Source organism: Vanellus vanellus, assembly GCF_965231255.1.
Source record: "Vanellus vanellus genome assembly, chromosome: 19".
Classification (NCBI taxonomy): domain Eukaryota; kingdom Metazoa; phylum Chordata; class Aves; order Charadriiformes; family Charadriidae; genus Vanellus; species Vanellus vanellus.
In genome coordinates this window covers 3,448,225-3,471,291 of record NC_138924.1, presented here as the reverse complement: position 1 = coordinate 3,471,291, position 23,067 = coordinate 3,448,225, and the positions used below count along the sequence as shown (strand labels likewise).

Sequence of the window (23,067 nt, the reverse complement as noted above, 5' to 3'; positions counted from 1 at the left end):
AACCAGGTTTGGGTCTGGGTCTGCTTCTAGGTCTGGCTTTGGGTCTGGGACTACATTTGGGTCTGGGTTTGGATTTGGGTCCAGGTCTGGGTCTGGGTTTGGGTCTGGGTCTGGGTCCAGGACTAGATTTGGGTCTGGCCCTGGGTCTGGGTCCGGGTCCAGGACTAGATTTGGGTCTGGCCCTGGGTCTGGGACTAGGTTAGGGTCTGGTTTGGGCCCGGGTGTAGGTCTGGGTCTGGGTTTGGGTCTGGTTTAGGCCTAGATTTGCGTGTGGGTCAGGTCGGGCCCCACCCTTCGCCTAGGGCGACGTAGCCCCTTTAAGACAGGACCGTTGCGCCCTCGAGCCGGCCGGCGGCTCGCACTGTACGTCAGCGCGGCGCCGCGGCCGGGCGCATGCTCACAGGGGGTTGAGGGTGGTGGTGAGTTGGCACGCGGCCCGCCGCCTGCGCGGGGTCGCAGGTGAGAGGTCGGCAAGATGGCGGCGGCCTGAAGGGAGCGGGGAGGCGGCGGCGATGTGGGGAGTACTGAGGGGAGTGCGGCGGACGGAGGCGTCCCTCCGCAGGGGCCTGGCCAAGGCGGCGGGGCCGCGGAGCATTCGCCAGCTGAGGGAGGCCGAGGAGGCCGCCCCGGTCTTCCAGTACGTGGGGAAGGCGGCCAAGAGGAAGGACCGCGTCTTCGTCTGGGGCTTCTGCTACTCGGGCGCCCTGGGCGTCCCCAGCTTCGTGAAGCCGGACGTGGGCTGGAAGAAGCCGCGGCGGATCCAACCCACCCCCTACCGGCTGGAAACGGCGGAGAAGGTGGGCGGCTCTGGTTTCTCGTTAGCGTTGATGCTTCGCGCACAGCGGCGCACCTCCTCCGTCCGCGCCCCTTAATCTGGGCAGTTGTCTGCTCTCAGCTTTGAAAAGCGTTAAATAATCTGATTTAAAGACTTTGCTCTGATTCTTTTTTTTTTTTTTTTTTTTTGTTTTGATCGATATAGCGGTGTTCGTCAGGATGCTTTCTGGTATAACTGTAGTAGCAGGCAATTTAGAATACATATGTATGAGTATACATACACACACACCTATGCTCTCTTGTCAGAAGCATAAGAGAGTAAGAGTGTTAACCCTTTTCAGAGAAATAGCGCCTCATTTTCATTGGCGTTCACGGCTGCTTTCACCTGCATTAAATTGGAAGCCCTTGTTGAAAACTGTGTTATTCTCTTGTTTGCATCTTTCAAATATAATGCTCTGCTGTTCTATTCAGAGAAGGTCAGAGCTGTGTTAGTGGGCTTTTAGGGGGCAAAAAAGTGAATAAAACAGGGGTATGTTATTCCCTTAATATTCCTTTATAGGTTTTGTGGTTTGTTTTTGTTGGTGTTTTTTGTTGTTGTTTGTGGGGGGTTTGTTGTTTTGTTTTGTTTTTTGTTGTTTTTTAATCTGCTGCAGGTCAGGAAATAGGTATTCCTGTTGTGTTTGAATGGGTCCAAAATAGTACAAAAGTAAAAACGTATGCAGACGAAAACAAAACTCTGAGGCAGTAGTGTTGTACTTGACTTTATACCATTGTGCTTTATCACTGAAGAGTATTTCTGTTTGTTTTTGCAGAAACCATGCATACCATGAATTTGGGCTGTATTTGGATATTAGCTTAATGAAGGAGGAAAGCTGATGAACAAATAGTGTGGGGTGAAACTTGTTTTTCTAAGCCATAGTTTATAACTGAATGGTGTGGGTTTTGTTTGTCTTCAAAGATATCCTCTGCTGCCTGCGGTTATGGATTCACGCTGCTGTCCTCTAATACCACAGACATCACCAAAGTGTGGGGCATGGGACTGAACAAGGATTCCCAGCTTGGATTCCAGAGAAGCAGAAGAGATCGAAGTAAGGGTTGAGGTGGTGCACAGGTTTACAGAGGAGTACTACAGGATACGTGTAATGTGGGAAACTTTGGGTTAGAAGGCATGAAAAATGCCCAGGAGGCTTTGATGCAGAGTGCGGGGTTATGCTTTGCTGTTTTTAAAGAGGTCTTTTTTTTGGAACTTAGCTGTGTTGTTGTGTGCTTTGTAATTGGTCAAGGTATGCATCCGTTCTCTGCACTGCACTTACATTCTTGCCTAGATGTAACTAAAATCCAAATAACTACTTATTCTGCAGAAGTGTGTGTGTGTGTTGGTTAAGGTGTTGCTTTGAAACTCTATAATTTGATAGTAGACCATGTAGTGGGGTAGTTAATGAAATTACTTTGGCAACGTGGTTTGCTCACTTCTGTTGCCTTTGTGTCTGTAAACTAATTTCCTTTCCCACAGAGATATTTTCATACAGTCAGTGGAATTTTGTGTGAAGCTGTAGGGTTTTTTTAATTTTAATACCAAATGGTATTTTCGAATGAAAAACGTGTTACTCAGTCATTCTGTCTTATATCAGGCTCTCAAATGCGTGTAAGATGATGATTTCTGTGCAGAACGTTGCCACCTTCTACCTAAGACAGATACAAAAACCCCACGAACTTACTTCCCTTATAGAATGACTGTCTCCTAACTGTTTGAAAACATTCCTCCATAAACAATTGGGGAAAACCATGTTAAAAGCAATTTTTCTCTTTATAGTGTAAAAGACCATAATGCATTAAAGTATGGTGCATCTGATATGGGCGGAAGATTAAACTTTGTGCAGAAGCAAAAGCAAATTGCAGCTACTGTGCAGAATGCTGAAGTTTATAGTGGCGCTGCTGGTGTGTGTTGCTGCTAGTGCATGGTATAGATTTCCAAAAGTCTGTGTGTGTAAACAGCAGCTGCAAAATGAAGGGTCCACAGAAAGCCTCCGTTTACTTCTACTTTTAAAGGTTTCAGCTCTTACTCTGTCTTAGTTTTGTAAGTGCTGATGTCTCAGGAGTGTCTTCTCATTTTCTTGATTTTCATAACCCCTATTTTCAAAAAGGGAAACAAGGAAGACCCAGGGAACTACAGGCCAGTCAGTTTCACCTCTGTGCCTGGCAAGATCATGGAGCAGATTCTCCTGGAAACTCTGCTAAGGCACGTAGAAAACAAGGAGGTGATTGGTGACAGCCAGCATGGCTTCACCAAGGGCAAGTCATGCCTGACAAATTTGGTGGCCGCCTACGAAGGGGTTACAGCGGCAGTGGACAAGGGAAGAGCAACCGATGTCATCTACCTGGACTTGTGCAAAGTGTTTGACACCGTCCCACATGATATCCTGGTCTCTAAATTGGAGAGACATGGATTCAACAAATGGGCCACTCGGCAGATAAAGAACTGGTTGGACGGTCGCACTCAAAGAGTTGTGGTCAACGGCTTGATGTCCAAGTGGAGAGCAGTGATGAGTGGTGTTCCTCAGGGGTCAATACTGGGAACTGTACTGTTCAACATCTTTGTCGGTGACATGGACAGTGGGGTTGAGTGCACCCTCAGCAAGTTTGCCAATGATACCAAGCTGTGTGGCGAGGTAGACACGGTGGAGGGGAGGGATGCCATCCAGAGGGACCTGGACAGGCTGGAGAGGTGGGCCCAAGCCAACCTCATGCAGTTCAACAAGGCCAAGTGTAAGGTCCTACATCTGAGTCGGGGCAAATACAGGCTCGATGGGGAATGGCTGGAGAGCAGCCCTGAGGAGAAGGACCTGGGGGCGCTGATTGACGAGAAGCTCAACATGAGCCGGCAGTGTGCGATCGTAGCCCAGAAGGCCAACCGTATCCTGGGCTGCATCAGAAGTGTGGCCAGCAGGTCAAAAGAGGTGATTCTGCCCCTCTACTCCACTGTCATGAGACCCCACCTGGAGTACTGCATCCAGTTCTGGAGTCCCCAACGTAAGAAGGACATGGACCTGCTGGAGTGCGTCCAGCAGAGAGCTACGAGGATGATCCGAGGGCTGGAGCACTTCTATGAGGAGAGGCTGAGAGAGTTGGGGCTGTTCAGCCTGGAGAAGAGAAGGCTCCGGGGAGACCTTACTGTGGCCTTCCAGTACCTAAAAGGGGCCTACAAGGAGAGCTGGGGAGGGACTTTTTACCCGGGCATGTAGTGATAGGACGAGGGGAATGGGTTTAAACTGGAAGAGGGCAGGTTTAGCTTGAACATTAGGAGGAAATTTTTCGCTTTGAGGGTGGGGGGGCACTGGTGCAGGTTGCCTAGAGAAGCTGTGGCTGCCCCATCCCTGGAGGTGTTCAAGGCCAGGTTGGACGTGGCCTTGGGCAACCTGGTCTAGTGGGAGGTGTCCCTGCCCATGGCAGGGGGGGTTGGAACTCTATGATCTTCAAGGTTCCTTCCAACCTAAACCATTCTGTGATCTGACCTGAACGTTATTTTTGCCAGAGAATCCGGAAATAGGTTAAATAGTTTTGCAGTTCAACCCCTTCTAATTAAGGGAGTGATCAGTGTTTGGTAGGATCTGTTGAAAATGTGGCATGGGTCAGTGGGATTGCTGCTCCATATTTAACTTCCCACAGACAAGTTTCCTGTTGGATGTGTTGCTCGTTACTCAATTTTACAAACTTCCTTTGGTGCCTGCTCGTTCCAACACCGTGTCCTTGTAGATGCTTCATTTCCAGGGGAATTTGCAGCATTCTGACTTTTAGATGGTCGTATTGTATGTTCAAAAACTGTTTCTAAGCTAACCTACTAATATTTTACTGTCACACTTCTCTTTCTTAGCCAGCTCATTGCCTCTTTTCTCCAAAATTGCTCAGGTATCAGTGATGATTACCACAGATCCCAGTAGCTTGTGTCACTGTGCTGGAAAGAACAGAGCGAGGAAAAGGTTTTTTGCTTCGTGACTTCCACATCTCTTTAGACAGATACAAACTTTGCTGCCTTTTGGTTCCTGCCGTATTGCGTGGCAGGCTCCCACCATTTGCAAGCAGCCAGTGACGCATGTCCTCGCATCAAGTAGTGTCTTACTGTAAAAGGGTATGTGTAGATTTTTCTGGGGTTTTTTGGTTGAAGGCAGTGAGAACTAGTTAAAGCTCTATGTGAGCAGAATGCTGCTTTGGGTCCTCTGGGATTTGATTTCACTTGTTACAGTGGCTTTCTTTGATATCAAAGCTTTTTATCTCCCCTTAACCTTTTCCCTAGTACTGATTTATGTTTTGCTGGTATTTTTTTTTCCTTTTGTTCCCAGTTGACTGTAACTGATTACATATTCTTCAAGTTACTAAATCTTCTTTTTCTAGTACAGCCTGTTGTTTTCTTTCGTAAGCGTTAGATCTCTTATCCCCTATGGAGCCAGGCTAGCTAATGTTTCTTGCGTTCCTTTTTTCTGAAAGGGCCTTTAATCTACTCCTCTTTAAATATCAAGCCCTAAGGTTTTTTTTGTTCACCTTTCATGCTGTCTTTTTGTGGCTGCTGTTATTGTTCCTTGCTTGCAGTATCCCCAGTTACACAGAATACTTAGTTTGTGCTTGGTATTAAGCAATCTAGTAATCCAGCCTTATTCACCAAAGTGGTTGAACGCATGCATGGCTGAAAGCCTCAGTTTCTCAGTTCTGGCCACCTGAACTCATAATAACATTCAGCTTCTAGGTGTGGTGGATTTTTGATTAGGCAGTGATTATTGGCTTCAACCATCCCTATGGCTTTTAGTTTCTTCCCCCCTGTGATGAATTTCAGTCAGCCTTTTACTTTGGTTAGTATCTTGGCTTTCTAAAATATATCTGATTTTGTAACAAAATAGAAGTGAGTGTGCGTATGTATAACAGGATCGGCAAATATATGATGAATTTCCTTTGTGAAAGCTGCTGACTCTTTAAATTTCTCTCTCTTCCTTAAGGTAAGGGCTATGAATATATCTTGGAACCATCTCCAATACCATTACCACTGGAGAAGCCACAGCAGACTCGAGTCTTGCAGGTTTCCTGTGGGAGAGCCCATTCTCTGATCCTGACAGACAGTGAAGGAGGTATAGTGTCGCTTGTGCTGGTGACAAGAGATGCCTGACTCTGCTTCTATTAAAAGCTCTGAAAAAGATTGTCTTCTGTCCTTTAGAACTAGACCCCAGATGGGCTGTCTGTACGGTAAATGTGATACAGGTAGCCGTTGGCCTTTGTGGGATTGCTCCTGGGAGGGATAGCCCTGAGCTGATAACTGTGTTGAGCTCTGCTTGGCTCAAGCTGTAAATGTGTTGGAAGCTTTTTCACTACAAGTGTTGCAAAATATGGTTTGTTTATCTAGCCCCAGGTCTCGTTTAAGTGTAGCCTATTTGTCTTGTTCATTCAGACGTGTTTTTGAATTCAGTTTTGGATGGCTATGCCAATACTCCTGTGTTACTTTCCCCTTGAAGCCCCAGAGTGCTACTATAAAAGCGATTAATTAATAGGCCTTTATACAGAAGATCCTGTTTGTGAATTGGCTCTCTATGTCTCTGGGAATTCTCAGGTGCAGTGGCTTCAGTGCTGTGCTGAGTGATCCAGTGCTGCTTATCAGTGGATGAGCTGGTTGGTTGGTTGATTTAATGCTCCTGTGGGAGCGCTGATCTATTTCTGAGTCTCCTTGGCAACGGCAGGATGAACTAGGCAATTACTGAAAAACAGCCAATGGGCTCCAGGTATCGCTACTGTGCCTGCACAATATCGCTGGGATTTTGTTGACTAAAATGGATTCAGTCACTTGAATTTAAGTGGACTTGGTTTGAAGAAAGCTTATGCCAATTTTTACAGTACTGTGTTCAACCTTTCATACTGAGGACCATATGAAAATATTTTGTGTACCTGAAAAGAGGCTTTCAGGGGATTGGACAGTAATAAAACTAGTGCATTTTATCATTGTTTTTCAGTTTTCACCATGGGGAACAATTCTTATGGACAGTGTGGCCGGAAGGTTGTTGAAGATGAAAGTTACAGGTGAGAATCCAGGGATCCTGAACTTGCTTAATGTTAAAAACATAATTGCATGAAAACAACCCTACAGAAAAGCCTGGAGATGGGAAAAATCTGGTAGTATAAGGATGCTGTTTAAGATTAAGGAGTCTGAGAACGGGCTTCTGTGCTGTAGATGTTGTGTAAATGGCCTGGCTTTAAACCCAGGCTGGGCATGAGCACTATTCTGACCGCATTCACAAGAGACAGAAAGATGTCAGCATGTGACAGTTTTCCCAGGGCATAGTGAGAAAACCCAACCACCATAAATTGCTTGAGGTAATTGGTGTTAGTAGTCAGTCTTCCTCCCTCTAGCCTCTCAGAGTGCAAGTGCTGTTTCTGAGGGTGTTAGAAATGCCATTTAATGATGAAAGAAGCATCCTTTTGTTGAATCTCTTTGCTGTAACTGCCTTTGAATCTGTAGTGCTTACAGGGTTTTTTGTGGGCCACACCAAAGCATATTCTCAAAATGCTCCGTAAGGTAGTAGTCATGTAAGTGGATACTGGGAATACGTTGAAAGTTACTGATTCCCTGGCAGGGCCTAGAAGAGATCTTTTACAGTTTAAGAAAATAGCTGTAATTTAGCTAAGGTTGTTTTGCTTTGATAGTGGAAGTTAGTCATCAGATTGTTCAGAATTCCTGTTCTTGTGAAAGAATGACATGGATGTTAACATTACACTATTTGTGCTCTGGGATATCTGGTTAATCTCTAGTCAAGTGTAGTGTTTATATAGGTGCTGCAGTATTATCTAGTGTCTGTGCTCATTCTAGACTAGGGAACATGTTTGAGGACTGCTTCCACCCCTAATTCCCATGAGAAGTTATATTTAAAAAATGACAGTACTTCTTAAAAAAGAGAATGCAAAATTACTTTCCTTCTTTGTGTAGTAATTTTACAGTGGAACTATGGTCTTTGAATATAAAAGAGAACATGTGAAAGAATCTATCTTGTTGTAATAGCAAAGTGGCTTTCAGTAAAGACGGGTCTGCCTTCGTGTTTTTTGGTTGCAGTCCTCTGAAATCCTCTGTGTTGCCTTTTCTCTTCTCGGTGGTTGTTTGGTGGTGTCCAGTGAAAGCCATCTAATTCATCAGCTGAAGGAGTTTGACAGCAGAGTTGTCCAGGTAAGAGGATCGTCTGAACTGAATTCTGAAGGTGGATTGAAAACTGGCTGAACAGCTGAGCTCAGAGGGTGGTAGTCATTGGCATGAAGACTAGTTGAATGCCAGTAACTAGTGGCGTACACCAGAGGTCAGTACTGGTTCCGCTCCTGTTTAACATTTTCACTAATGATCTGTATGATGGGGCAGAGTGTACCCTCAGCAAGTTTGCAGATGACATAAAACTGGGAGGAGTGGCTGATACACCAGAGGGTGGTGCTGCCCTCCAGAGGATGGAGAAATGGGCTGACCTCATGAAGTTCAGCAAGAGGAAGTGTCCAGCAATTCGGGGGGGAAAGCCCCAGACACCACTATATCCTGGCGGCTGACTGGCTGGGAAGCAGCTCTGCAGAAAAGGCCCTGGGGGTCCTGGTGGACACCAGGTTGACCGTGAGCCAGCAGCATGCCCTTACTGTAGAGAAGGCAAATGGTATCCTGGGCTGCATTGGGAGCAGTGTTGCCAGTAGGTCAAAGAAGGTGGTCCTTCCTTCTACTCAGCACTGGTGAGGCTACACTTGAAGTACTGTGTCCGTTTCTGGGCTCCCCAGTACAAGAGAGGTGTGGACATACTCAGGAGAGTCCAACAAAGGGCCATTAAGGTGATGAAGGGACTGGAGCATCTTTCCTGTGAGGAAATGCTGAGAGAGCCAGAAAAGATAAGTCTGGGGGCTGTGTCTTGGCAATGTGTATAAACACCTGAAGGGAGGGTGCAAAGATGATGGAGCCAGGCTCTTTCCAGTGGTGCCCAGTGTCAGGACAAGAGGCGGTGGACACAAACTGAGACACAGGAAGTTCCCTCTGAACATCAGGAAACACTTGTTTTACTGTGACTGAGCACTGACACAGGTTGCCTAGAGAGGCTGTGGAGCCTTCCTTCTTGGAGGTATTCAAAAGCCATCTGGACATGGTCCTGGACAACTGGCTGTAGGTGGCCCTGCTTGAGCAGGGGAAGTTGGACCAGATGCCTTTCAGAGGTTCCTTCCAAACTCACCCAGTCTGTGATTCTGTAACAAAAAAAAAAAAAGTCGGTATGCAAATCATTCAGCTGAATCTCTTTGAAATGATGAGACGATTGATTATATGGTTGCTTATAAAAAGCACAAGGTGGCATTTTGCTCCATGCCTTTACGGCACAGTTGCAACTGGTAGTGCAGGGCCTGAACTTACTGAAGAACTTGATGGGAATGCCAATGCAGTGTTTGCTTGCTCGACTTCTAGGTAACACCTGCATGGCAGGAAGGTTGTTCTGACACCTCATCTCTTCCTGTCCTGATTTGTTGCTCTTGTTCCTTTTTGTCACTTTTATATCACTTGGGAACTGTTTTATTTTGAACTTCATCTTCCCCATTTCAAAAGTGAGCTGTGAGACTGTCCACTTAGACTAGCCAGCATTTTCCTAGTGCAGGTTTCTAGGAGAGCAAGGGACTCCAGAGCACCATAAATGCCACTGAGTCTGCACATAGCTGTATATTTTCCAGACACAGGAGCAGTTTGCTAGTATGTCTATGTCACTGTAGCAGTACTCTGTGGGCAAATACTGCTTCTGTTCCACACAGCATCCTAGAAAGCAAGGGTCATTTGTTTAGGTCTGAGTGATGAGTGTGCGCCATGGTACATCCTAATTATGTTTTGAATTAGGCTTGTAGACTTCTGTTTGGATTTTTCATTGGTTTATTTTTTTGAAGGGTGTTGAATAATTGGTACCTGTTTGTACTTTGACAGCAGTTATGTGCTTACTATTCTTGGTAGTCAATCTATTTAAATTGTGTATTAAATCCATTTAATCTTTGGCAAATTTTTAATGTCTTTTTTTGAAGATCTTGGCTTTAATTCATGCCAAGCCAAGCCTGTGGCAGACATGATTGCTAGTTCAACATAAATGTCAGTTTGAGAACAGATGTGTTCCTAGAATGCTTACATGGCAAGGAATCAATAGCAGTTTGTAGCTGGCATTGAAAGCCATGTGGTAGCACTCTGGGAAGGGAGATCTCTTATTTACTCTTTGCTGTTTTATTGTGTTGCACTGCTGAATCAAGCTTTCTGTTAACTAGTCCTTGTTTTAGAGCTCAGAAAAAAATCAACTGCAGCATCACTTTCCGCAAAGAAAATTCGGCTGTTTTCTGTGCTGTATCGTGCTTTTCTTAGCCTTCCCTGTCTGTAGAGCTGTTTGATCTAGAGAGAAAGGTCAAAATCTGAGCTGATGGGCATTGTAGAGGTTGATTGCTCCATTTGTCTGCCAACATGCTTCATTAAATCAGTTCTGAACATGTGACTTTTCCTGACCAGCTCTGGCTTTTTGTTTGTGTGCAGGTTGTGTGTGGGCAGGACCACAGTCTGTTCAGAACCAAGAAAGGTGCGGTCTATGCGTGTGGATGGGGAGCTGATGGACAAACAGGTAGGTGCACAACTCAGCTTGCCTTTCAGTCAATTGATCAATGTAGCAAGCTCTCCTGATTAAGAGCTTGTGGTGTATATTTGATTTGTTATGCATGTGTGGACAGAAGGCGGCTGGTATGTTTCCAGCTGTGTGCAGATGTTCTCAATACTCTTGTGTAACCAAACTGAGACAAACCAGTTCATTTTTAGAGAAGCTTTAGGGTGCCACGCTGGCAATCCAAGCATGCAATTTGAGGAGAATGTGTCTAATGTTTGAAGCTTGTGAGGGGATGTGGAAGTAGCATGGGAAGGTTAGCTCCCCCATTCTGTGCAGGCTTTGCCTTCCCAATTCTCATTTTGGGGTCTGTTTTGCTTCTTGCTCGCTCCTTTTGAACTGACAGAGACCTTTGACGGCTACTGCTGTCTTAGCATGAGACCTTTGGCCAGGCCCTTGTCCTGGGGGCTCCTGCTGTCAAAGGACTGCCAGTCCTTCCTACTGTGTAGTCCTGCTGCTCCTGAAGTTGGGTTCTGCTCATGGTTCTCTTGTGTGGATGTACTGTAGCCCCTCTTGTTTGTTGTCTACATTCTGGCCTCTTGTCCAGGCAGCTCTTTGTCATGTAATGTGTTTGCTTCCCAGCCTTTTTTGCCGCTTCACCTGCTGTTGCCTAAGTTGATTGCAGTGTGCTGTCACTCACAGTCATCCTTGCAGAAGACAGGACACAGCTGGTTTGTGAAATGGCTCTTCTGTTGGGATATCTGCCGAGCTTGGTTACTGCTCTCTCAAACACTTTGGTCTGTACAGACAAGAGAGATGAGGACCTAGACTGTTTTCCAGGTGTGATGGTATAAAGTTGTTTTGTAGGTAGCTTTGGCTAGTAGGACTGGTGTTTGTGGCTGCTTTTCCAGTGAAGTTAAGAGATGGGGACAAAAAGATTTTATTTTGGAGGGAGGAAAAAAAAGTCTTCATCACCTCTGACTTTTTTCTTTTCAGGTTTGGGACACTACAATATCACCAGTGTTCCTACTAAGCTACATGGTGACATTGCTGGAGTAAACATTATCCAGGTCTCTTCCTATGGGGACTGTTGTCTGGCTGTTTCAGATGAGGGAGACGTCTTTGGTTGGGGGAATTCAGAATACTTGCAGTTGGCATCTGTCACAGAAACCACACAGGTCAGTTGGCCTAGGGGTATGTTTTTACATGTTTCAGTTCAACTGCTGCACACAGAGTTAAAAATTACACACTTCTCTCTGCTCTGGGTTCATTTGACAGTAGTATAAATCAATATAAACTAACACCACTAGCAGTCTGGTTTTACCTATGCTTACAAAATCAATCGTCGGAAATGTTTGTATAGCTTTAGGGTAGTGTGTTTCCCAGCTATTGATAATCAAAGGCTTGTGTTGCCTCACCCCAGTTTATTAGTCTGTTAAAAAGGAGGAGTACACCCCATGTTCTCCTTTCCCCATCCTATGGACTTTACACTAAATTGAGATCCAGCTTGAGTGCTTGTGCTGGTTTCAGAACAGGAATTAGTCTTTTGGCTAGCTAATCTAGAATTTCTAGTGGTCCTGCTTTGAGCATGGTGCTGGTCCGGATGACCCTTGGAAGTTCCTTCCAATCAACCTGTATGTTGGTGACCATGAACAGCCTTAGTAGGTTATAGCCGAGTCCTAAACAAGTCCCAGTGTCTCACAGATGAAATATTTTTGGAACAAACTTATGTGGGGCAATAGTAGTGCTGAGGTGATTAGGCAGATGGCCTCCTCTTACAGTTAGTTTAAGAAATGGAGTCAGGGAATTAGTTAATACTCAAGTTATTCTTAGCAGAAGGCTAGGAGCAGACGGTTGCATTAGTATGGCTTTACTAAAATATATACCTTTATTTCCCATGCCTCTCCTGATGTATCCTTACTGTAGGACTTATTACTGAGACCCGTAAGGCCTGATGACAATGACCTGGTTAAGTAGTGTAGTAGTTTCCTGGCTGGGTGCTTGATGGAGGTCGGAGGGGTCTGAAATGGATGAATGGCATGTTTGGCAAAGCAGGAGTTTTAGGTACAATATGGATAAAAGTCCAAATTGTGGAACAGCAGAGAATATTATCTGATATAAGCTCAGTATTATCTGTGAAATCCAAGGTCACTGTTTACATGTGTCAAGCCGCGTAGGTTTCCATTGTGTTGAACTGTATCAAATAAGTGATTTCTTCAGTGGTTTTTCCCTAGTATGTTCAAAAATGCCACTGCAGACCAAATTTTAGTGATCTTTTCCATTGTGAAAACTTGCAAATGTGCTCACCTATTGACTTTCCCATTGTGCCTGACTTGGAGAACCAGGGATATAAGCAGACGTTAAGCGTTCCCAGCTTTGTTGCCATGCATGTAAGCTTTCCAGTGCATAACGCTTACAAATACTTAAAGGGTGGGTGCCAGGAGGATGGGGCCAGGCTCTTTTCGGTGGTGCCCAGTGGCAGGACATGAGGTAACAGGCACAAACTTGAGTATAGGAAGTTCCACCTAAACATGAGAAGGAACTTCTTTACTTTGAGGGTGGTAGAGCACTGGAACAGGCTGCCCAGGGAGGTGGTGGAGTCTCCATCTCTGGAGGCATTCAGAACCTGCCTGGACGTGTTCCTGTGCAACCTGCTCTAAGGTGGCCCTGCTCTGGCAGGGGAATTTGACTAGATGATCTCCAGAGGTCCCTTCCAACCCTATGATTCTAACTTTTTCCACTTTGTCTGCATTCTCAGCCTTAATGAATTTCCTGTATTTTTTTAAATCTTGGGACTTGCCTTCATTCTGTTATTCAGGTAATAAAGGCTGTCTGTATCAGGCATTCAGTGTATGTAAGCTCTAACCAGAACTAGAGAATAAGTTGAAAATGTGCGTCTAGTTTGCAGTTTACCTTGTCTCTAACAGCTCTCTTGCAACCTCATACAGGTGAATGTTCCCAGACATTTGCCATTCAAGATTGGGAAGATAAAGGAGGCTGCCTGTGGAGGGACTGGCAATATTGTGCTGACGGGTGAGTTCGCTTTTACAGTCATCTTCTTGAGTGCGATGCCATACAGGAGGTGGATTGTAACATCATGGAGCAAGCATCTTGTTTACTGGAAACAGGAAGGTACTGTCTGTCATGAAGAAAGCTGGGAGACTGAGAAACATATGATTTAAGAATGAACTAAGGGAGTTATTTTCACTGGCCGCAGAGCATTGCTTCCAGTATGTGCTGTTGTGAGCGCTTATGCAAACGAGAACGAGAGCTTGGTTGCTGCTTGCAGTTCTGGTCTCATTTGCTGATCACGCGTGCTATGTGTGGCCTATAATAAAGATGGATATAGGGAGAAAGTAAGACAACACTTGGGAGAAAGAAGAGTCCTTCAGACTCAATATAAATCTGACATGTAAATAAATCTTGATAAACTAGGCTGGAAAATAGAGAGTTCTGAGAACAGTGAAACTCTGCAGCAGGCTGCTTAGTGAATGGTGCTTTGGGTTGCCAGCGGCCAGGGGAGCGCAGCTTGAAAGTCACTGAATAAAGAAATGATGGAGAGGATCGTACTACTTTTATGAAGGATCATCTCAAGGAAGATGTTCATATATATATATATATGATGCAGTTGTTGATGTGACAAGACACTTGAGCTTCTAGCGTGAAGGGACCAGAGCGAGCAGACATAGCAACTTACTCTGTCTTATGCTGTCCAGCTGTCCAACTGCTGCCTTTCCCAGGCACCCGATTTAAGGCAGAATGCCGGGCAGAGCGACTAGCCTATTGCTGGTTTGGCCATGCCTCAAAGGAAAAAGCAGTGATAATAAAACACTCAACCTCTGTCCCATCAGTCAGTAAAGTATTTTATCCAGCCCACGCTGTGTTGGCATTATTTCCCCATGGAAGTTTTGCCTCTGAGGCTTGATCTGCTTGCACAGCTTAGTTTAAAAAAAAAAAAAAAAAAGGCCTTTGTGGGAATGCATTGTTTGCAAATTTTAAATAATCAAAAGGTGCTAGACTGCTTTGGGAGAAAGGAAAATATCCCTTTGTATCTGATTAACTCTTGATCGTGGCATGAATTTCACAAGCACAGACTTTCTCACAGAATGTGTTCTTATTGTAATACAGAAGAAGGAAATGTTTTTGTCTGGGGATATGGAATTCTTGGGAAAGGACCAAACCTAATAGAGACAGCAGTGCCAGAGATGATCCCACCCAGCCTCTTTGGCTGGTCAGACTTCAATCCGGATGTCCGTGTTGCTCACGTTCGCTGTGGACTCAGCCAGTTTGCAGCACTTACAAGTAAGTTTCTAGTCCTACTGTCATGGAGAAGTCACATTGCTGTATTATTGGCAGTTAAAAGAAAAACAAAAAAAGCACCCATCTTTCTTTAAACTTAAAGCACACTGGAATACAACAGGAGGGGTGGGCAGTGCATTTACAGGTGTCAGCATGGTTTCTAACATAGATACTGCACTAACTTATGCCTTAATTAAGAAAGTATTATTTTGCTAAAGCAAACAAAAAATTTCTCTGAAACAGGAAATCTGGGAAGGTTTTTTGATTTCCTTGTACAGAATAAATCAGTCAGTTGCACTTTAGAAGCAGTAGCAATTTATCTAATAAATGAACAAACTAAAACTGAGTCTAAATCGGAGCTAGATGTCAGGGTTTCTTGGCTCTTGTGACCAGTTGCAATCTGAGGTGGGAAGACCTACACATTTAACATGCAAAGGGCATGATACTCTGGTACATACACCCTGTACTCGATACCAGCCTTTAAAGCAAGTTTTGAATTTGAAAGTCATAAAAATGGGCAGCAGAGGGCAGCAGCACAGAAAACCCATGTACTTGGTAGCAAAAATAATTGTTTCCTAATGAAAAGTGCCAGGTGCTGATGTGCTGGTCCTTTTTGGGGAAGTGATGTGCATGACACTATCAGTTTGGTTACAGGGTGCTTGTAACTGCTCTCCCCTGGTATTCAGGAAGCGTTAGAAACTGTGTTCTGATTAAATTGTACTTATGTTATAGATCATGTTTTGTCTCTGATGTGGGGCTAATTTGAACGCTTCTGAGATCTACATGTTTTGCTGAGGAGCTTAAAAGTCTCCAACTCTGTTGAATACAAGTTTTTTCTTTTCCCCAGTTGTCATTAGGGCACTTATGTCAGGCAGCTGAATAACCAGTCCCCAGGTGGTGGCTTGGGACAGGTTTCACTGCCTTGCTTACCTGATTTGCTCTGCTGATAGCTGATGTGGGTCACCTGTAATTGTCTGACTTTCAGCACAAGTGATTCACTTCACCACAAATGATTCCTTGGAATCTCTTTTGCTATGGTCTTTCTTCAAATAAAATTCCAAAGCAAGAGCTGTAAGAGGGGGAAGCAGAGACTTGTGCCCAAAACTTGCTTCTTGTCCTGCTCGTTAGGCATCATTTTCCCCAAGCACAAGTACATTCATTGTACTTTGAACTAAACTCAATGGCTTTCATACTGCAAGTATAACCCTTTGTAGTCCCAGAAGCACTGTAGCCACACTTGCCAGCATCACAAATAGAATTCTTCCTTTTTAATGACTCTGCCCTAATTTATTCCTTTTTTCCCTGTATAGACAGAGGAGAACTGTTTGTATGGGGCAAGAATCTAAGAGGGTGCCTGGGAACTGGAAGAATGGAAGACCAGTATTTCCCATGGAGGGTAAGGATGGCAGTATTAAGGCCAATATTCTTTAGCTAGTCTTTGTTATCCTGAGGGTCAGAAACATCATTTGCTGTGTAATTTTGTTGAGTAATTTTGAAAGAAATGGAAGCCTAAGATGACTGTAAAGCTGCTTTGTTTTCCAGAGGTCCTTGCATAGCCCGCTTAGGGATGGAGGTATTCAGTAAAGCTTTTTGGTCTGCTATTTCGGTGTTGTTTTCAGATCCCAAAGCAACAACTGGTGCTGTGCCATCACATCTGAACAGTTCTTATGTCCCTCCTGTCTGCAGTCTTCTACCTACTACCCCTTACTGCCTCTTCCCTTCCCCTCTAACCTGCACTTTACTTTTGTACATGCTGCAAAGAAAACCACCAGTATTGGTCATCTGTGACCCAAAATACTTGCATTACACATCTAAATTAGGTGAACGTTTTGGTCATGGTGGTCACACTATAGTGGCAGCAGGTACACGTAGCGGTGGGCTGCCTTCCCCTGTTCCTCTTACAAGTCAAGCAGCTATGGTGGTGGGTCACTGGACTGACTGTGTGGTTACAGCAGAAGATCCTTGGGCACTGAACTGTTTTCATAGCTGTTTCGCAATGCTTCCAGTTCCACTCCCTTCTCTCAGATGGCTCTGACAGCCAGATGCTGTGGGTGTAGAAGAGTCTTTGGCTCTGGAGTTCAGCACTTAGCTTAACAGATGTTCCCAGTCTCCATGAAGGCCAAGTAGGAGAGGAGGGAGGCAATCAGTTGGACCACCCTGGAGTCCCTTTCCGTGTGTCTGAAGTTGCAGTGGATGTGTTTCTTTAGCATGCTTTCTCCTCCTTTTAAAAATGAGCAAAAAAAGATCCAATTCTGAAGCATTTGCCTAAAATCACACTGCTGTGGCTGAGTGGAGTTTCTAAACTCACCAAGTATGGCACATCCAGGTTTCCCGAAGTGTGGACATTGAGGGTTATGCTCCCTCAGACAGCCAGCTCCTGTCTGACACTACTATGGCAAGGGCAGTCATCGAGGATACTTGTCGATGACCTCCTGCCCTAGAACTAGCCATCTCTCCTCTCCTTGGCTCTAAGGAAAAACTTGCATTTGTAGCCTCTGCTTTCCTTGAGTTTGAAGTCAGCTTTCAGCAAAGGAGCTGTAACTACACTGGTGAGTGAGCTGGGTCTGCTTAGCATCAAAGCAAAAACTGCCTTAGGCCGAGTTGAGCTTTTGCCCCGTTCCAGTCCTTGCTGATGAGAGAAGAGGCAAATCCTTGTGGTGCTTGGGCAGATCCTCTGCCTGCTCTCTGGATTACACTCTCTTCAGTTGTGCTGTTTCTGCTGCTGAACAGATGGACTGAGGCTACAGTCTCCTTGCTGTCTGCTAGTGAGCCCTCTCTTTCTGTCCTTCCAAAGGTTTATGTGCTTCTGTGAAGGGAGAAGGGGAATATTTCACAGCTCAATGCACAAGCATGCCTGGTGCTGAATCTTGTTTTGTCTGGGTTTTCAAGATGGCACTTTCATTGGTGTGAGTCCCTGTGAAACCAACTGGCATGTTAAGCAGGAGGAGGGTGAGCAATAGGAAATATCAGGTGCAGAGTACCAGCTTGAGGAGTAATCCGCTGTTGTGTGTCTGATCCAGGTGACTGTACCCGGTGAGGTGGTGGATGTTGCGTGTGGAGTTGACCACATGGTAAGCATGGTTAAGTCTTTTACCTAGTAGCATTGTTGGGCCTCAGCACTGTGCTAAGAAGATGGGGGAGGACTTGGTGACGAGCTTCTCGGACAGAAAGACTCATTCTGCGAAGCCAAGCAAGAAGTGACTGAGCAGAGACAGTCCTAGCAGTGTTGTCATCTCTGCATCATTGAAACACTCCAGCCTGGCTGCAGGAAGGAAATATGTTCCCTGAGGAAAGTGGGAATGCAAGGAGTGGTCTGGCTGGTTTGTGATGAGCTCCCAAAGAGTCCGAGGCCCAGCCCACAGCTGATGAGTCCTTCTGTGCCTAAGGATGAAGAGCATCTCCCTCAGGGAAGACTGGCACAAGATGAAATCTGTAGCACAAGACATCCATTTATGGACGCTTTCCCTGTCACCACCTCTGTGGTGTCAGTGTTGGGCTGAACCAAACTATTTCTCAAGGGAAAGGTTTTGTTTTGTTTTTTTTTAATAACTATTTTTTGATGTGGAAGAAAAGTCATGCTGGCTGCTGGAGTCCAGCACAGCTGTCCTCTGTGTCTACCACCAGCTGCAGTCTGCCCGGGCTGCTGTTTGGTGCAGAAGCTGGGTGCGTAGCCAGTGGCCTGGAGGCAATGGTATGCTCTTATCCCAGACTGTTGCAGGCTTTCCCTGGGGACTCTAAAGGCTGAACACACAAGGAACATGTTTGTTAAAACTGGAAGAGTGAGAACTTGTTTGCAGGGGGAAAGTACTGTTAAATAAGACAGCACGGAAAGACAAGTCGTAGGCTGTCTGTGCTGCCATTGCTGTGGAAGGACAGATTGGCTACTGTCACCATCAATCTAGTGTATTTATGGAGGTAGGCTGGAAACAAAGCTCCCTCTTAGCTACTTGTGGGGTTGGTGCTCAGACAGTGGACATGAGCAGTGCTCACTGCTCATCAAGTACTTCTGTCTTCATGCGCTGATTGCAAACCTTTCTTTTTTGGGGGGGAGTCCCTGCATTCTTTCTGTCCTCAGGGGTATGGTCGCTCTCAGTCGCAGAGCTTTTTAAATTCACCAGGCTTTTCGGTAGTGCCTATCAGGGGAAGGAGTCTTAACGGGCAAGAAGCAGAGCCTTGTTTCTTGGTACTATCTTAGCAGAGAAGTTGTGATGAGCACATTTAGGACACGGCAAGCTGATGGAGATGGGATGCAACAGCTGTATGTACCTGTAGCAGGCACTTAACCAAATCTCGCACTGAAGGGTGGTGAAACTCTCCCGTGTAATACTCCAGACATCAGGCGGAGTTGTATCATTTCTCTCTGTGTGGGATACTTCTACTGTGTAAATTCTTTTGGCAAAGTCCAAGCTAATATGTTTTTAATAAAGTCTTTATCAGTAGTAATGGGAACGTTCTTGAGCTTGACTTCACAGATGAGCTGCTCTGTCTTGCACTCTGCATTTAAACTGAAGCATTTTCGTTCACAGTGATGTGACAGGAAACCTCTTTGTCAGCTGAGACACCTCCGCACCTGCGAGACTGATACTGTTGTAGGCAGGCACTGTATCCACAGACCCGGGGGACACCACAAGCTCAGATTTTGGCTCCATTAGCTGAAATTATATATCGAATCTGTTGTGTAATTACCAAAACTCAGGGGGTAAACTGTACCTTGAGGAATTAAGTCTTGAAGGTCTTTGCATAAACTATAGGGAAGGTGAAACAAAGTGCACAGAAAGAGACATGTATACGAGTTGTTATTAATGTTACTGTGTAACTGGTATTGCTCTGGTGGGTTGCAGAACAAGCAGAAAGCTACTGTTAAATTGTGGCAGACCATCACTGCTGTGTTTCCAGAAGCTTTAGCTTTAATTTATACTTTATTCTACATGCGACTTGGGCAACTTGAGCTGCCCAAACATGTCTTGTTGGCCTCAGGGGAGCAGCTATGCCCTTTTAACATGAGGAAGCTTATTAAAGCATTGAAAACAAATATAAAAAAAAGAAAAACTATGGTAGGAAAGGTGTTGCAAACAATTCCCTAGGTGGATGTTGCTGTTGGAGGAGGGCTGGTTAGTGCTGGGGAGCGCTGCAGGCTTTTTGCTGCTCTGGTTCACAGCTGTTTGCTGATGCCATTTGGGGCTGAGCCTTTTGGAGAGCTGGGATGAGAATTAAGGCCGTGTCCTACCTGATTGCGTTGCAGTCTTGCTGTGCAATAAATTGCAAAGTCTGTCTGTTAATTAGACGACAGCAAGGTCTTTAGCCCTAAATAGAAGTGTTGTATGGCTTAATGCGGTGGGAGTGTTTGCACTTTCATTACAGTGGCTGTGGGCATTCTCGAACATGCTGCATGATGGGAACAAGGTCAGCAGCAGAAAGCCTACAGTCTGGCAAACACCAGCACTGACCCCTGTTTTGGTTAAAGTGGTGGTGGGGGTTGACCTTGGCCAGGTGCCCACCACTGTCATTCCCCCTCCATCAACAGGACGGGGTGAAAAATATGACGGAAAGCTTGTGGGCTGAGATAGGGACAGGGAGATCACTTACCAGTTGCCATCATGGGCAAAACAGACTGGACTTGGCGGAATTAATTTATTGCCAATGAAACAGAGCAGGATAATGGGGAATAAGAAGAAATCTAAAAACACCTTTCCCCCACCCCTCTCTTCTTCCCAGGCTCAACCTTACTCCTGACTTTTCTGCCTCCTCCCTCTCCTTGTTTGCTGACCTTGGTGTCTGCGTGGTTGTTTTGCACATATTCTCAGTCCTCTCTCCCAGCTGCTCTTACGCAGCAGCTTTTTCCCCCTTATTAAATATGTTGTCACAGAGGTGCTACTGCTGTGGCTGATGGTCTCAGCCTTGGCCAGCAGCAGGTCTGTCTTGGAGCTGGGTGCAATTGTCTCTGCCCAACTTGGGGGCAGGTCCCAGTGTGTTCTCACAGAAGCCACCCCTGCAGCCCCATGCTAGCAAAACCTTGCACCCCACACAAGCGGGCATTGCTGAAATGGTTTGATTCAGAAGATCAGACTAGAGCGTGTCCGGAGATGTCAGCCAGGCCGTGGCAGCAGTTGTTTCATTATTCATAGCATCTTGCACTACTTGTGAAGTCAGATACGGTCTGAGGCCCCCAGGCCCAACACCAACTCCCAGTGTATTTGCATGTGCTCAACAGTTTTGTACAGAGGGGTCAGTGTGTGAAGTGGATGATGAGAGCTGCCAGGGTGGTGACAAATGTGGCAGCACGCTGCACTGCATGTCCTTGGCTGGGCAGAGACCTGTCTCCAGCAGCTGCTGGGTGGGCAGCATGGATTGTCCTGCCCATGGGGTGGCTGTGTGAGTAGGATGGGTCACCAAAAGCCTCAACAGGCAGCAGAGGCTAGAGTTGGATGTCAAATATATTATCTCCCTTTTTAAAATGGGCCTGACCATAGCCCTGATGATGAAAGTGTGAGGCCACACTGCAGAAACCCAATGCAGCTAATGAAAAGTGCCTTCTATAACCCTTGCTCCCAATCATTGCTACCTCCTTTAACATCAAAACCCAACTCTGTGTTCCCCATCTATCAGCTGTTTGTTCTCTCCTCAGACAAGAAACAGGCCATACTTTCTCTTCCTACATACCCCAAACCAAACCCATCGTCCTCCTGGAGCGCAAGCAGGGACTACCCGTGCACTCTTCATGCAGCAATTGTCTGTGGCCGACGTAGCTATCGGAGCTGTGGGTGGGTTAGTTGGTCTCCTGCCCGCCTCCAGCAAGTCTTGTGTGGCAGCTGAAGTGCTGGTGGGATGTGCTGAGCTCGTGGTTACCTGAGCTGGAGCTGCGGGTTGCAGGTTGCTCATCACGCTCTGCTCTTGGAAGTGCAGGGAAAGCTGCGCTGGGCTAATGCTGAGCCCCCTTTCCTGGGGTAGCTGGGGAAAGAGGTCGAAGTGGCAGAAGGTTCCTTGGAGTCATAACAGAAGAACATTGTCTGCAATACCATGTTTGCTAATTGCCAGCATTATACTCTGAACACTGAAATGCGAGTGGAGAAGGGCTGGTGGTCATAGGCCCAGCTGCCCTCTGCGGGAAAGGGCAGGGGCAGAGGGAACGCTGCCTTCAGTGCTGGCTGGGCTGCCAGCTGCCCTACAGCCCTGCAATCCCAACGCAGGCCAGGCGATCCTCTGCTCCCTGCGAGCCCTCGCCGTGAGACACCACGTAACTCTAAAGCCCCTGCAGCCCTTGCAAATGGCGCTCGTGAGGAGGAGGGAGTTTGGCCACCGTCCTTGTGTCCTGCTCAGCTGCGAAGCCTCATGGTGCTGCCAGTGTGGTGTTTGCCTGCGGATGAATAAAGACCGAATGGAAACCATATGTCCAGCCCCATGCGGTGCAGCTGCCCTGCTTTCCATCTGAAAGGGCTCAAAGGGCTCCTCCGAGCTGCCTGCCAGCGTGCTGGGGGAGATGTCCCTCCCCGTAGGCAGGCTGGGGGGGCCAGAAGGGCCATGGTGGGGTGGAGGCGTGCTGGAACCCCCCCTGCCCACTACAGTCTCTGTGGAGGAGACACAGAAGATGCACGAGCCCATCTTTTAGCTGGGGTGTTTCATGGCACGTCAGCCCTGTGGCCGTCTCCTTGGCTCACCCGGCTGGCGATGGTGTGTTCCCGGGGCCTGTCCCTCGGCAGCTGCCGGTTTGCTAAATGGGCGTGTTGGCCAAAAAAAAAAAGCGCCTTTGCCAAGGACAGCATGTCCAGGAGCTGCCACGCTGGCATTGGTGTCCCGGGTGTCAGCGTGGGTGAGCCGCATTCACGCTTGTCTCCTGGGTGGCTTTTTACATTAGTCTTAAATTTATTAACATAACCTTTAGTATATGCAATCTGATCACTATTTTATGGTTTCCAGGCTCATTAGAACAAATTTGTATTTTGGGGTTTTTTTTTGAGATTTTTTTTGTATTTTTTTGTTGTTAAAGTCTTTGGCATTGGGCTTCCCCCCGCTGCCATGGCAGCCCCAACTGTGCCACCCCTCAGCCCCACACTGGGCTGGTCAGGCCATGTTTTTGACTTCCAAGCTCAGCTGGTGGCCGGGACCTGCCGGGAGCCACAGCATCGCTGCATGCACAGCTCGTCCCTGCGGGAAGCCTGGGAACAGCAGCTCCTGCCGAGGCTGGGGACAGCCGGCACCTTCCTCGGCTCTGGCTGCCGGCACGAAATGTCCGCAAAATGAGATCTTACAAATGGGGTTCCCTTTGCGGGTGGGCAGGAATGACGTGTTGCTACAAGCAGCCAAAAGAGATGGGAGATGTTTCCTTCCCAATTTTTTGCATCTTTCTTTCAAGCCTGGCTGACAAGTGTCCCACTTGTCTGGCCTCACTGCTTCCAGC

General features: G+C 46.4%; 1 protein-coding gene across 1 annotated transcript; it reads left to right on the top strand.

The window, feature by feature from the left end:
• Window positions 1-510: 510 nt before the first annotated feature.
• On the top strand, window positions 511-19,115 carry RCC1L (RCC1 like). Its single transcript, XM_082492864.1, has 11 exons — window positions 511-797; window positions 1,733-1,862; window positions 5,760-5,888; window positions 6,762-6,828; window positions 7,915-7,966; window positions 10,313-10,397; window positions 11,370-11,551; window positions 13,322-13,406; window positions 14,502-14,675; window positions 15,983-16,068; window positions 17,693-19,115. The coding sequence occupies exons 1-11, from the start codon at window positions 513-515 to the stop codon at window positions 17,768-17,770; spliced, it is 1,353 nt and encodes a 450-aa protein (XP_082348990.1). The 5' UTR covers window positions 511-512; the 3' UTR covers window positions 17,771-19,115.
• The last annotated feature ends 3,952 nt before the right edge of the window (window positions 19,116-23,067 follow it).

What these genes read in the sequence shown, in the direction of transcription:
- RCC1L (XM_082492864.1), top strand. Translation starts at nt 513, where the DNA reads ATGTGGGGAGTACTGAGGGGAGTGCGGCGGACGGAGGCGTCCCTCCGC. An exon ending in GGCTGGAAACGGCGGAGAAG is followed by an intron (nt 798 to 1,732) that starts GTGGGCGGCTCT and finishes TTGTCTTCAAAG; the next exon opens with ATATCCTCTGCTGCCTGCGG. An exon ending in GTTGAAGATGAAAGTTACAG is followed by an intron (nt 6,829 to 7,914) that starts GTGAGAATCCAG and finishes GGTGGTGTCCAG; the next exon opens with TGAAAGCCATCTAATTCATC.